We start from the raw sequence: 14,462 nt of genomic DNA on the forward strand, positions 1-14,462 counted from the left end.
ACCTTGTTACAGCTGTCCCACTATTTACTCTCTCTCTTCCTTTGGTTCTGATATAAGAAACTCATTGGTTTTAATGGAATTTTTCCATTTTTATTCTTTTTTCCGTTTCTTTTTGTCTACAAACTGAGTAATTCTTCTGAAAATTAACCAAATTTTGAGTCAATAACGTTCGATGCGGGCGAGATTCATTTTGTATCGGCCAAAATCTCGGCCTTTTGAAAAACTCCTTGCTAAAACGGTAAATATCGGATCGGTAAGTTCAAAATCCGTTACAAACCGGCCGGTTCGCGATGTAACGGCCGCATTTTTATACCATGGTCCCATCCCACAATCCATTTCCTGCCTTATCCCAACACATTTAGCACCTTAAAACTTCTTTCATTCAATTAATATACTGGGCAAAAGCAATCAAAAAGTGCTGAAGGAAAATCAATGTGAGTGCCATCAAAGGTCTCCATGCTCATTCACATCTTTAAATAAAAACAAAAAATACTATTGCCTTTGAGTCCATAATGCATAATTGATGGTTATCATCGTTGTCTTCACCATTATCAGCATCACCCCACAAAAGCATCACACAAAAGATACAATGCCTTGAAACAAGTCATTTCAAATCTTCAAGAAACTAAACTACTAAAGGGTAACTCTTCCATAGATTACAAACCTCTATATAGGTTCTCTCTCTAATCTTTAGGCACCCACAACTGGATCCAGTTTCTAACAATCTCTTAGCTCAGCAAAAATGACACTAATCATCAATTTCTGCAACTAATTATCAGCTGACCAAATTACCAGACGATAATTTGTATTTTTGTAGCTATTTCTTTACCCTGGAATCACATGAACGCTCAACAGAAGACAAAATGTTGTCAAAACGATGCCCCGCCCCCCTTAGATGAGTCAGCAATAATGAAAAGTTATCATCCTAAAAAAAATGGGACACTTTATTTTGTATACAAAAAACAATGAAAATGGGTATTATGGGCCATTCTTTGATAAATGTGGAAATGTCTATTTGAGATTCATGATAATTTAACTTAAGATAATTTTTTTTTAAAAAAAATCTCATAATTATCATAGACAAAATTCCAAAACTAAATTGATTTGTTATGGATAAAAACTAAGCCTAGTGATAAGAACTTTGACCCCGAAATTATTGATGAGTTGTAAGTTAACAATTATCTAAGAACTTTGTTACTTTCTACACTTTTATACCAAGAATATGACAGATAACATTAGCCTTAAAGCCATGTAAGCTACACATGTTAGCGAGAAGGCACATATGAGATACGAGAAAGAAAAGAGAAATGAGGAAAGAACTAGTACCACAATTTCTAAAGACTAATAAACCATTAGGACCCTATACATGCCCCATACTAAGCTTAATTCAATAATTCAAATCTCTAAGACTACTAGTACCCTATACATCTCACTCAACCATATGAAGGACGTGTTGAATTGGAAAAATAATACATGAAAACTTAATCAAACAACTTATTATGAATTGAAAAGATGGCTTGTCAAATAGAGTAAAAATGGTTGGAAAAGAGGACTTCAACCACATATGTACTAAATAGAAAATTGTTTTTACAAACACCGTCTTACGTAATTTTGCACAGAAATTGAATAAAATGACTAATAAGATACAGCAACCACCAAACTAAAAGAGATTGAATGAAATTGCATTCATTGGCTAAACAAAACAAAACAAAACAATAAGATGGGATTGATTACTAAAACCAGGGGTTAACTAATACTCCCCCAACCCCTCGTCACCCAATTTTGTATTATATAATACTTTCACTCCAATACTCAATACTGCATATTATGATATGAGAGATAAAATTTAACAAGGGAGGTGGATAGTAAGAATTGATCAATAAGGGTGGGGCTTGTTTATTTGTCTCCAATACTTCACCCTAACACCATAGAGGCTTTCCTTCTCTTGGGGGTGTTCAATTTGATTATTTTAAAAAAATTACCTAATACTCACCTCCCCTACATGATTTCTACCAAATTTTTTTTTTTTAAAAAAAAAGATATCTTTAAATTTATTAGGGTGTATTATTCATATTGTTTTATAAGTTTATGACCACAAAAAATCGTATTACAAAAAAAAAAAAAAAAAAAAAAAAAAAAAAAAAAAAAAAACTTACATGAATTAAAAAAAAAAATTGCATTAAACAAGTGTTATATCATGTTTAAAAGCAATCACAACATAAACTCACATTTGAAAAGTACACTCCATCATTGCAACCATGAGTCCATGACCTTGATATTATTCTATCTATTATACCATACTTACTATTGTGTTTCTTAATGTTCTCCTCTTCCATCTTTTTTACCATTGATAATAAAACTTCTCTCACATTCTTTTCTTTTTACTACATTAGGTTATAGTCAAGCTCTTTATACAATCAATATGAGGTTAGAGTGGTGAAAAATGAGGTAAAAGCAAGATGAAGTAGTTTATTCTGTATCAAGGAAGCCAAAGATGGGAGCAACCAATTAAACTAAAAGAAGGGGTAACGGAACAACCTTCACCAAAACTTACCACATTTTTGTTTGAAATGAGGATTTTTTAAAAAAAAAAAAAATAATAATGGGATGGATAGGTATGACTTTATGACTGTTGGAAGTTACCACTTTAATTTTTACTTTGAAATTAACCCGACTAGCTAACCCACAACCTTTTCTATTCCCTCTTCTTTTTTTTTTTTTCCATTTCCCACGTGACCAATAGTCCCCACCCCTTATTTACACCTTTCCAATTAACTTTAATTAACCCTCTTTTTCAATTACTTGATCCAAGATGATATACCATGGTGCATGATGTTTGCTAACGATATTGTGTTGATTGATGATACGAAAGAACGTGTGTGAAAAGTAAGTTGGAATTGTGGAGACGGACTTTGGATCCTCGTGTCTTGAAAGTGAGCAAAAGTAAGACGGAGTATTTGGAATGTAAGTTTAGCGGTGTGAGAAATAGTGAGGTAGGGCGTCTAAGGTCTTGAGGTCTTTCAATCTTGGTTTTAAAAGGCGTAAGGCGTCCTTCAGCCTAGGCGTGAGGCGCAATGCGAAGGCGCGTGCCTTTTGTATGCAAGGCGTGTGTATTTATATATTTATTTCAAATTATTTTTTACTTTGATTGTACTTAATACCAATTAAAAAGATTCATAATAAATTAAATAATGATATATGTAAAGCTAAGGTTGTCTGAATTTGAAAAAATGTCCATCATACTTCAGTTCATAACTTAAATCTTAGTTATTGTTGCGCCTACCAAAGGCGCTTTGAGGCGCGCGCCTTCCGTAGGTGACTGACTAGCTAAAACCAAGCTTTCAATATCAAGGATCTATTATTCCAAAGAATGGAGAATTAGATGGAGATGTAGCTCATAGGGATCAAAGCGGGTTGGTAAAAGTGGAATAGTCCGACGTGTTTATAATGTAATCCCAGCATAACCCATAAATTAAAGGGAAAATTCTACTGAACGGCAATAAGTTAAGGCCTACTTTGTTATATGGTACATAATGATGGGTCATAAAGCATTGCCACGTGCATAAGAAGAATTTCGCAGATGGATGTGTGGCCATAAGAGAAAGGATCGGTTGAGGAATGAGATAATAATGAAGAAAGTAGGGTTTACATTAATTGAGTCCAAGATGAGGAAAAATCACTTAACATGGTTTGTCCATGTAAGAAGGAGATCAAGTGACGGTCTGAAAATGAGGCTTGAAGAATTGCAAAGTGTTAGGATCGTGAGAGGTAAGGGAAGACCTAACAAAACTTTGAAGAGGGTGATTGAGAGTGACATGAGTGCTTTGGGGATTGAGGAAAATATGGTGTTGGATAGGGTTGTGTGGAGGGAGAATATTCACGTCAATGACATGTCCTAATTATATATATACTTTCTTAACTTATTTTCATATTTAATTTTATTATTTAATCTCACTAATGTTTTAAGGACTGCATTGTTTTAATTTGCTAATGTTTTCTCAAACCTTTATGTTTTTTTTACTCTAACATTTTAATCACTCCTTTAAAACATTCTTGATATATATTCTTTGTTCTCTTTTAAAATCCCTTCATTTTTCTTGGATGCTCTTTCGTTTGCTTACTTTGCTCACCTTAAGTGATTATCTTGTTATCTCTCTTTCTTAAGATCATACGGTTCTTTATAATGATTCATGTTAGCCAACCCTAAATCATTTTGGGACTAATGCTTTATTAGTTACTCCTTTAATAATAAAAAAATTAAAATAAAATAAAATAAAAAAAAAAGGGTTGTAGTACTTGCTAGTACGAAGAAAATAAGATTTTTAAAGATTATGATTAAAAAAAAAAGGAAAAATTAACCAGAATAATCCAAATTATTGACTCCCTTCTCATTTCAATCCAAACTATTGCTTAAATTAAAATAATCCAAACTATAGCCTATAGGTGATCCCTTCTCAAATTAGTCTCTCTTACCTACAACTTGTAATACTGGTTAAGTTTTTTTAAAAAAAAATATAAGAGAATTAACTTTTTATTTATTAATTTGATTTATAAATTATCATCCACTGTTCACCTATAACCACAACCGTTTCCATAACCATAACCACAACCACCACCCCAAAACTCACGACCACTAACAACAACCCCATCCACCACCTCATCATCACCACCTCATCTCCCTCCCCCATGTGCTACAACTCCACACCCCACCACTCCCTCACCTCCACCCCATGACCCCACCTACATCCCATACCCAATTATATAGTTTAATCTGGGATCAGCCGTTAAATTGCACACCGATTGCGCAACTGAAGTTGCTCATTTGTGTGCTTGTTTGAGAGATTATACTGCTGAAGTGGCAGCCATGGTTTGTGCTCAAAGTTTGCAATGCCAATTTACGTGTTTGTTGGTGTTAGGAGGTGGTTGATGGCGATTTAAGGCTAGGGTGGTTTCGGTGGATTGGTTTAGCTGGAAAGATACTTCTGGTACTGGGAATGGATGTAAAGGTGGTTTTAGTGGATAGGCTTGGTTGGGTAGGTGGTGAGAGGGTGAGAGGGTGGTGCCGTGGTGGTTGGAGTGTGGGTTTAAGACCAGGTGGTGTTTCTTTTTTTAAATAATGTTAAATAATTAAACCAATAATATGTTGACACTTTGCTTATTTAACCTGATTAAGAGGTTAACAAAAGTCTAAAACTAATTTGAGAAGGAACCCTTATAATTGGTTTTATTCTGCTTTAAACCATAGTTGGGATTAAAATAAGAAGGGAGACAATATTTGGATTATTCTTATTAATTTTTCAAAAAAAAAAAAAACAAAACTTGAAAAAATTGTACGCACCAACCATGATGTGGTCCGCAATCAACGTATCAATTCCGTTATTGAACCATCGTGATCGTGATCGCGACCAAAACCGCATTTTTGAACCATGGTTGTGGAAGGGGGGGAGAAGGAGGAGAAAAAAAAAGTATCTACAAGTTAGCATGGATCCCTTGTACATTATCAATTAGATATAGTCAAAAGCTTCAGTTGCCTCATCCCAAAATCACTTATGTTAGACTTTCCAAAAATATCATCCAAACAATACCTCTCACATTAAAAGGAATCTTGGCCTTTGAACTCAAAACCATAATTACTCATACTAATATACACATAGAAAAAAATCACCAAAATTTCAAAATTAAAGAGCCGTACAACTTCCCTAAAGTTCACAAGAAATAATCAAGTAGAAGAATAAATCTTGATACACGCTTTTTGGTATTTGAAAAAGATTTCCTAAACTAAGACCAACATATTTTGTAAGAATGTTTTCCATATAGCCTCTTAAGCCAGCTCCAAACAAAGGCTAACACCTAAAGATGCTAGTTTCGAAAGCACAAGACTTCAAATCAATGGCCAAGGGGTCCATTAATGGCATTTAATCCTTCCATGCATCCTTACGTGTGTAAAAAAAATTCACAAGGGCGTGCCTAAGAACTTTCCTCCCAAAACATGATTTTAAAGTTTCTCCCTTCTACAGTAATATAAAAAGAAAACTACATCTTTTTTTCCACCAAAAGATGCATGTCAATAGGAAAAGAAATGCAATGCCAAAATCACTTTAAAGAACTATAAATTTCTATGATGACCTATAAGAGATCACTTGCATCAGATGATTACTCGCATTACAAAATCTTTGTCATAAAGATGATAAATTTAAGATTTCTTACATTAGATTTTCACCACGACAAATTAGCTATAATTCAATCCAAATTATGCTTCAATAATAAGACAAAGAATCAACAAAAAAAACATGGACTATAATCATAATTAAACAAAAAAATAGATTCAATAAGGAAATATTAGACGAAGTCTCAAAGAAGAAGTTTGCACACAACATCAAAAATTAACATAACTTCTAAGGGTTTCCCCTTACTTGCATAAAGACAAAGGCTATGCATAAGATGAATAACTACAAATTGTTGCTAATTAGAAAGAGATATAAGATAGAATGAGAGATAGCCACAAACCCTCATAGTTATGGAAGCAAGATTATCTTGGCCGTCGTACAAGTAACTCCCATATGAACCCTAGTTGTACCAATGAGCATAGCAATAGAATTATACAGATTATCCTGGAATATGCTCTATCTGACAATTTTTCAAGAAATAATAACATCAAAGCTTATCACTTGTATCTGTCAATAACACCATAGAGGCGAGATTGTCCACTGGTATTCTTAGTTATTACGAGATTATATGCTAATTTTCAAGAGAAGTAATAGTGCAATCTTCAAGGCCTAAGTAGGACAGCATGCCACTAAAAAAACTATTCTAAATAACAACAAAATGCTTTTTTACTACAGCCCGATACATATGAATCCCTAATCACAGAAAATAATCATTAATGTGTAATGGAAGCAAAAATTAATTCTAACCTCGAGATGCTGAGCGGCCTCGGAGGTCAAACCAACAGTTGCCGCAGCTAATCCAATTAATCCACCCTGCCAAAATGAACAAGCAACCAATATTCAATTCAACTCAACTCAACTCATGCTACAATTTCACAAACTGTTCACAATACCCAGCACATTGTAAACAATTATCGAAACAAAGAGCTCGTACCTTTCGATGATTAGCCTGCGGCGAAAATGTGAATTCATCAGTCAACAAATTGATCACAGCAGTTATTTTCTCATGATCTCCAGCCGCAGCCAATTGCTTCACAATCCCTTCAACCTTTACAAAACCAATCAAAAACTAAAATTACTCCCCAGCAACACCCAATTTACAAAAATCAATTGAAATTCACCAAAAATTAACAAATTCAAATTCAAACAACCTCAAGAGCAGCATTCTTCCGCTTTTCATACAACTTATCGGCAAGATTACGAAGCACAGCAGCCGGAATTATGGTCAATGCATCCGCCATTACAGGATCCTATCTCACAGAGCAATCAAACAATGAAACCAAAATAATAACAATCGATTGTTCTGTTGTCAATGGATGATACTCTGAAGTTCAAGCAACAGCATGATTGATGTTAATGAGTAGAGAATTTAGGGTTTTTGTCGTTGAGATCGAAGAATTCATTTATGGTAAATAATTTTGAAAATGAAAAAAAAAAAGAAAGAAAAAAAAAACTGACTAATCGTATTTTTCTAGGTACCAAATATTCAACCACAGATCTAGGGAAATTTGAACGGCCTTATATTTTTAATTTTTATTTAGGCAGTTTCTTCGCACTATGATGTTTGAACACAAAGGATGTTTTGGTTTGGATATTAATGTCACCCGTGTGTATCCTTATTTTCTTTTCTTTTTAGCTTTTGTATGTCCCTTTTATTTTTTTATTTTTTTTTTTGGTTTTTTCTACGTTATAACCCTTTAACTTTTCGTTTTCTACGATGTGCCCCCTCTTTTTGAGAAATCTACCCTATAACCTCAAAATACATTTAGTTTCCACACGGTAACCTTACCGTTATCTTGCCGTTAACAAATTCCGTTAGTAAGGCTCACTCATCACTAAATAGTATTTGTTTTATCGATTTGTGTATTGAAAATAGCTTCGTTAAAGGTTTTGGGGGATATTTTGGGCTTAAAGGGTCCAAATTGAGCTCATATTTAGGAAAAAAATAACATAAATGCCTCGTTATGCGTATTAAATACGTAAACATGCAAATTGAGACATTTCTTAATATGCAAAACGAGCCATTTATGTTATTTTTTGGTTAAATCTGAGCTCAATTTGGACCCTTTAAGGGCCAAAATAGCCCCCAAAAACTTTAATGGAACCATTTTCAATGCACAAATCGATAAAAAAAATATTATTTAGCGGTGAGTGGACCCCACTAACGGAATTTATTAACGGCAAGATAACGGCAAGGTTACCGTGTAGAAACTAAATGTATTTTGAGGTTATAGTGTAGATTTCTCAAAAAGGGGGGGTACATCGTAGAAAACGGAAAGTTAGAGGGTTATAATGTAGAAAAACCTTTTTTTTTTTTGTAGGTGCTAGTAAAAATTAACTAAAATGAAAGGTTTTTCCGGCTGAAACTCTTTAAAGGTCAATCCGGCTCATGTTAGGCCCTGTTTGGAAAAACCAGTAGTTTTGGGTAGCTTTTAGCGGTCGAGTAGCGGGTAGCTGTTAGGATAGCGAGTAGTTGTCACCTAGTATTGGACAAAGGTTAGTTGTTAAAGTAACGGTTGATAGTATGAGTATTAAACAAAAGTAGCGGTTGCAATACTAAAATAAATATATATTTTTTTAAAAAAAAAAGTAAGCAAAAATTAACAAACGCAACCCGCTACCCTTTAACGCTACTATCTTTAACGTTTGAGAAAGCTTCCTAAACACTAGGGGTGAAAGTTCGGTTTGTGGTGTGATTTAAAGCCCAAATCGAAATCAAACCACATTGATTCGATTTTGGGATTTCTCAAACCAGATCGCACCAAAACTATTGAAACCGAACCAAACCACATCGTTTTAAATTCGGTTTTTCAAAAGAAAATCAAACCATACCGAAATTTTTCATCTTCTTCCTTTTTGCTCCATCTAACTGGTCATTCACTCCAACATTGCCCATATTGGTTGACATTTTAAGACATAAAAAAAATACAGGTTTTATTATTTTTTGGCTTTATATATGTAGGATAGAAATTAGTATTGGGTTATACTTTAAATTGGATATGGGCCATAATTTGATTTGGATTTCAGTTTTTGATTTTTCAAATCTTAAAACCAAAACCAAACCATATTAATTCGATTTTGAGATTTACAAACTGCACCGAACCATATTAGAGGAAAAAAAAAGAAAAAAAAAATCGCAAGTGATTGAGCTGCGCTGCCTATTTGTCTTGCACGGGGCTTTATGGCAAGATTCGATTTTCCAATTTTCTGAAATTCTGAATCTTTCACGAGTGCAAATCTGGCAGTTGCGCTGAGTGTCACGCGCAACTGAATTAGTTGCGAGCGCCTGCCAGCGCGACTCTTTGAGATGCACGCGTTATTTTCTGCGACAGCGCTTATTTTGACCTAGGCGCTCCTAAATCCGTCATTATTGGGTTTTAAGTACGGGCTTAAGCCTAATTATGATCAGATGTAATTAATTGGACTCTATTTAGCTTTGTTTCTTGGTTTGGGCTAGTCTTTTGTGTTTTGTGGTTTAACTAGTGTAGACACCCATTTGTGTCTCCCCAAAAACCAAACCCAGTGATGAGTACCTTTCACGTCGAATCATAATCGAATGAAGCGAAAGTGTGGAAAGTTTAGTGTTGCGGATAGTTTTAATTTCTTTTCTCTTCTCTCTGTTTTTGAAAACTTATTTTAAGAAAACAGTCAATCCAGTTTGGTTGGTCCATGATATGGGTCCAATAGTAGTGTAGTTGGATAGGGCTTGACAAGAGCTTTCCAACGATATATTATAAGCCCAATTCCGATCCAATTGGTCTTGGCTGCACTCTAGTGCAGCTAAGATAGCTACAACAAGTGAAGCCCAAAACGCGCGGCCCAAATTAAAAAATGAACATTTAGTTGAAAAATGTGAACATGAAAAAAATGAACATATAAAAACAAAAAATGAACACGTAAAAAAATGAACATTTAATACTAAAAAGTGAACATGTTACAAGGAAATGATAATTTATTAAAAATGAATCTAATTATCGTATAATCATAAATTTGCTAGACCACGACCTTAAAAATGAACATTTAGTTAGAAAAATGAACACATAAAAAAAAGAATATTCAGTAATAAAAATGAACATTCAGTAATAAAAAGTGAACATGTCAAAAAAATGAACATTTAGTATATTAGAAATGAACCTTTATCATACAACCATAAAATTGGGATCATATACATCGGAAATTCTCCAACTTAAAGGCAAATTCATTGTACATATCATATACTTCTTCATCACTTCTTAGTTGTTTCTTCACTAATTCAGAGTCTTTGTCTTCTACAAATACAATTAATCTATACTCACTAAAATATAACAAATAATCAGAATTTTCATAATCATCACAAAACATCTTCATAACAATTATTTAGAATGTTTATAATATATAATCATCAATACAGTACTTAAAAATATAAATAATATTCACTCTATATGTCATATGTGTTCATAATCAATAACAGATATGTTCGTAAAGAATAACGAAACATATATATTCATAATAAATTGTTCAGATTTTCAACATAAATGTTCAGATAGTTTAACTTTCAACGTAATATATTTTACTTTCAACCTAATAAAAATGAACATTTAGTATTAAAAAACGAACACTTATAAAATGAATATGTAACAAAAAGTTATGAATATTTAGGATATTAAAATGAACATGATTTTCATAAAGGTTCAAATTCATTGTACATAATTATTAATGAAAAGTAAAGATAAAATAAATTGTCGAAATATGTTCATTTTTTTATGTATTTAATATTCATTTTCGGTGTACTAAATGCTCATTTTGTAAAAGATGTTCATTTACAGAAATTATATTCAAGATCGATTGTAATTATTGAAACTCTAAAAAATTGATTATAAACCTTAAATCTAATCTAACCTTAAACCTTAAATCTAATAATTATTGATTTGTAACATGATTAGAAATCAAAAGAAAAAAAATCAAAAGAGAGAGAGAAAGATAGGGGAGAGAGAAAATAACTACAAATTAAGCAATACAATTGATATTCATTAACAATTAAGCAATTTAATTGATATTATCACAAACTCATAATAATTTCAAATAATCAAACAATAAATCATCATGCATGATCAACGAAATCATACAAAATACAATTACAAATTGATAAAATCTAACCTCCATTGTTTTCTTTGACCTCAACTTTCTCTCTCCTCCATTTTTTTCTTTCCTCTTTGATAAAGTCAAATGATTGAATCTGAAACTCATAGATTTAGAAAGAAAGGAGTATACCCATCAAAACACGAATTACTAACTCAAAATTTTATATAAAGAAGAAGAAAACTTTAAAGATTGAAGGGAAGTGAGGTAAAGAGGAAAGAGAAAATTTTAAATTGAGAAGAAAACTGAAGAGAGAGAAAAATAATAGAGCTAAGGAAGAAGAAGAAAGAGAATTAAGATATAGGGAAGAAGAAAAAAACGCATGTTCATTTTAACGTACTATATGTTCATATTTATTGTTGTTGCAGCTAGCTTGGCAGCCAAGAATTTGTATGAATATTGAGGAAGTTATGGCCAATTTACTGAACTGGGCCCGGTTTGAGCCTTATATACGGCCCAATGATCTAGGGGAGGGCCTAATATGATTTATCATTCTTAATGCAATTAGGAATGGTTTTAGTCTTCTATATTTTTCTAGAAGGTTCTTTTCATTCCTAATTCAATTACCATTGATAAATTGACTTTTCAGAGTTTTAATTAAAATCAAAGAACATTTTTGAGGAAAATACGATTTTATCCTCCTGTGCGGTAATTTTTATCTGATTTTAAGAAAACACGTGATTTTCTAAATCAGCGCCAAACGCCAGCTGTAGCGCTTGACGCTACGCTTGGCGCCTGGCGCTGATGTTGGCGCCTGGCGCCAACAGCCAGCGTTGGCGCTGGTTCAGTTTTTTCTGCGCCAGACTCTGTTTTGATATTTTATCTTTTTAGCCGATTTTCTCTATAAATAACGTATTAAAAACTCCGTTTTCGATAACCAGTATTCACCAATTCTCATCAAGATTTTCTTGATTACTTTCTCTCTCTCTCTCTCTCTTTTTCTAAACTAGCTTTTTACATACAAAATTCCGCATTCATTAGATCTAGATACACCTAGCCATATTCGAAGTTGCCTTCGCCCTAGACGTGAAAGGTTTAATTTCTGAGGGTTTGGTCCCAAATCTCTCTTTCGATTATTTACTTTAATTGTTTTGTTTATTATTTTCCTTGAAGTTACTAACGCGTGTATTTTGTTATTAGAAAGAGGTACGAGACATCAAAGTAAGTACTTTAATGGTTTTCATTGATGTTATGATGTAGAAATCATGCTTAGATTGTTATTTTAATTCCTAGTATCATGTCTAGGGTAATTTTAATATTAAGTATGATTGGTATGATGCTTCCTATGTTCTTCCTAATATTTATGATTGTTAGTATCATGTTAGAGCTAAAGATTTGATTTTTATTGCTTAGTGACATGCTAGGGTTTGTTATTAATCTTGTTAGTATCATGCCTAGGATCTTGCTATTATTATGCTTTAACATGATTATGAATATTATTATTTTAATTATAATTTGTTATTATAATTGTTATTATGATGATTATTGTTTTGATGATTATAATATTATGATGATTATGTTGCTTGATATTTATTGTTATTGCTTGATCACGCCTTTTATGCATGTTTAAAGGGAATTTGTACTTGTAATCACGCTTAATAAGATAATTATTAATCTTGTTTAGGGTTAATTTGATTATAATTTCAAGTGATCGCCAATAATAGTTTTATTTGTGCATTAATATTCAACCAACATAGATAAACAGGTTTAGGGTAAACCTATTGATTGCATGTTAGTCAGAAAGCGCACATGAATACGATCAGAATAAAGTAGAGGCCTATTATTAGGGCAGGTTCAATCTCTTTTAGGTTGGATTTGTACCTTCATCCCCGAACCCTTATTTGGTTCAAGACCTTATGAAGTTGACGATCTCTTGGATCGTTAAGGGGTGTAACCTTCACCCTGTGAACGGTTTACAAGTTCCTAAAACTTGTTGGCGACTCTTTTGCTCTATCTTCTTTCCCTTTTGGACGCCACCGTACTTTAGTGTATGATCACAGTGGGGTTCAAGTTAGGGGATTAACGCTTGAAATTATTCCCTACAACCATTTATCCATAAGCATTCTTCACTTCGATCCAACACGAAGATGGTTTTATTTATCGTCATTGCACTTCCTGTCGGGATAGGAGGCCAAAAGTAGCTCTGAGAGTTGTTGAAAGCTAAAAGAGGTCCAATGTTTGATCGATAATAACAAGCTTCCCATTCGTCTAGCGGGTAAGAAAACTGAGTGATGATAAAGCACAAGACACGAGGCGGGATTCAACAACAAGGCTTCATGACCTTTTTCTATTTCTTTTTCTTTTGTTTCCCCTTCCCCAATGAGTCTAGCATAGGCACCTTCCATCTTTTATTTAGATTTATTTCTTAGAGTTTGAATATTACCCTTCACTTTTTAATAAAATGAGCATTTATTTTCGTACGTATAATCATTGCATTGCATTTAAGAAAAAAAAAACGCGTCGGACTAAGCACAAGGTACACCAATGATTTGAGGCACCTCTTGTAGCCACATCATATCACCAACCTTCACCCTTTCAAATATATAATTCCTTTCTTGATAAACCACTTTGAGCCTCATTTAACGATAAACCTTTCTTTTTTCAACCCACATCTACCTAACCTTGGGATGAAATGTTGTGCAACTTATGCAAGTTTTAAATACAAAAGCTTGAGTAATATTATTTTTCTTAGATCTCAAAAATTCGAAAAAGCAAAAGCAATAAAAGTGTACAAAAGGGCAAGTGTTCCATTGTCTTTGATATGAACATATTTTCATAAGAACACGTCTCAGATTGCGTCTCTTATCGAGTTATGGGTACCGTGCCTGAGAAACATGAATGCTAAGTGAGTGATAGACCGCATGATTGGGATTGCCCACGCTTATAAAAAAGGATTTGAATTTGAAAAAATGAAAGAAAAAGAAAAAAGAGAGCAAAAAATAATAAACAAAAGAGTTCAAAAGTGAGAAACCTCAAGCATAAAAATAGCAAGATTCAAAAGCAAGGTTGCATATCTTGGGGGTTATATTGGGTCTTGAGCTTTTATCATTTCTTCTTCAACCTTTAGTCTAACCCTGTTACAACCCTTTAAAAGACCTCGTTGAGGTATACACATACTTGTGCGAGTTTCGGCTACAACTAAGTTCGGTCTGATTCCTAACGGATACGTAGGCTGTA

General features: G+C 33.2%; 1 protein-coding gene across 3 annotated transcripts in view; it reads right to left on the reverse strand.

The window, feature by feature from the left end:
* The window catches only part of LOC145557213 (protein VAC14 homolog), a 29,601-nt gene extending 21,807 nt beyond the window's left edge, over positions 1 to 7,794 (reverse strand). For 2 of the 3 annotated variants that reach the window (XM_081618505.1, XM_081618504.1), the window contains exons 1-4: positions 7,319 to 7,794; positions 7,102 to 7,215; positions 6,915 to 6,980; positions 6,508 to 6,567 (exon numbers count right to left, since the gene is read on the reverse strand). In XM_081618505.1, the coding sequence (XP_081474631.1) occupies positions 6,508 to 6,567; positions 6,915 to 6,980; positions 7,102 to 7,215; positions 7,319 to 7,408 (330 nt within the window). In that variant the 5' untranslated portion in view covers positions 7,409 to 7,794. The remainder of the gene's footprint in view (positions 1 to 6,507; positions 6,568 to 6,914; positions 6,981 to 7,101; positions 7,216 to 7,318) is intronic. The other variant, XM_081618506.1, reaches the window with a different exon arrangement.
* Positions 7,795 to 14,462: the final 6,668 nt, after the last annotated feature.

This window comes from Chenopodium album, chromosome 1 (assembly GCF_948465745.1).
Source record: "Chenopodium album chromosome 1, dcCheAlbu1.1, whole genome shotgun sequence".
NCBI lineage: Eukaryota > Viridiplantae > Streptophyta > Magnoliopsida > Caryophyllales > Amaranthaceae > Chenopodium > Chenopodium album.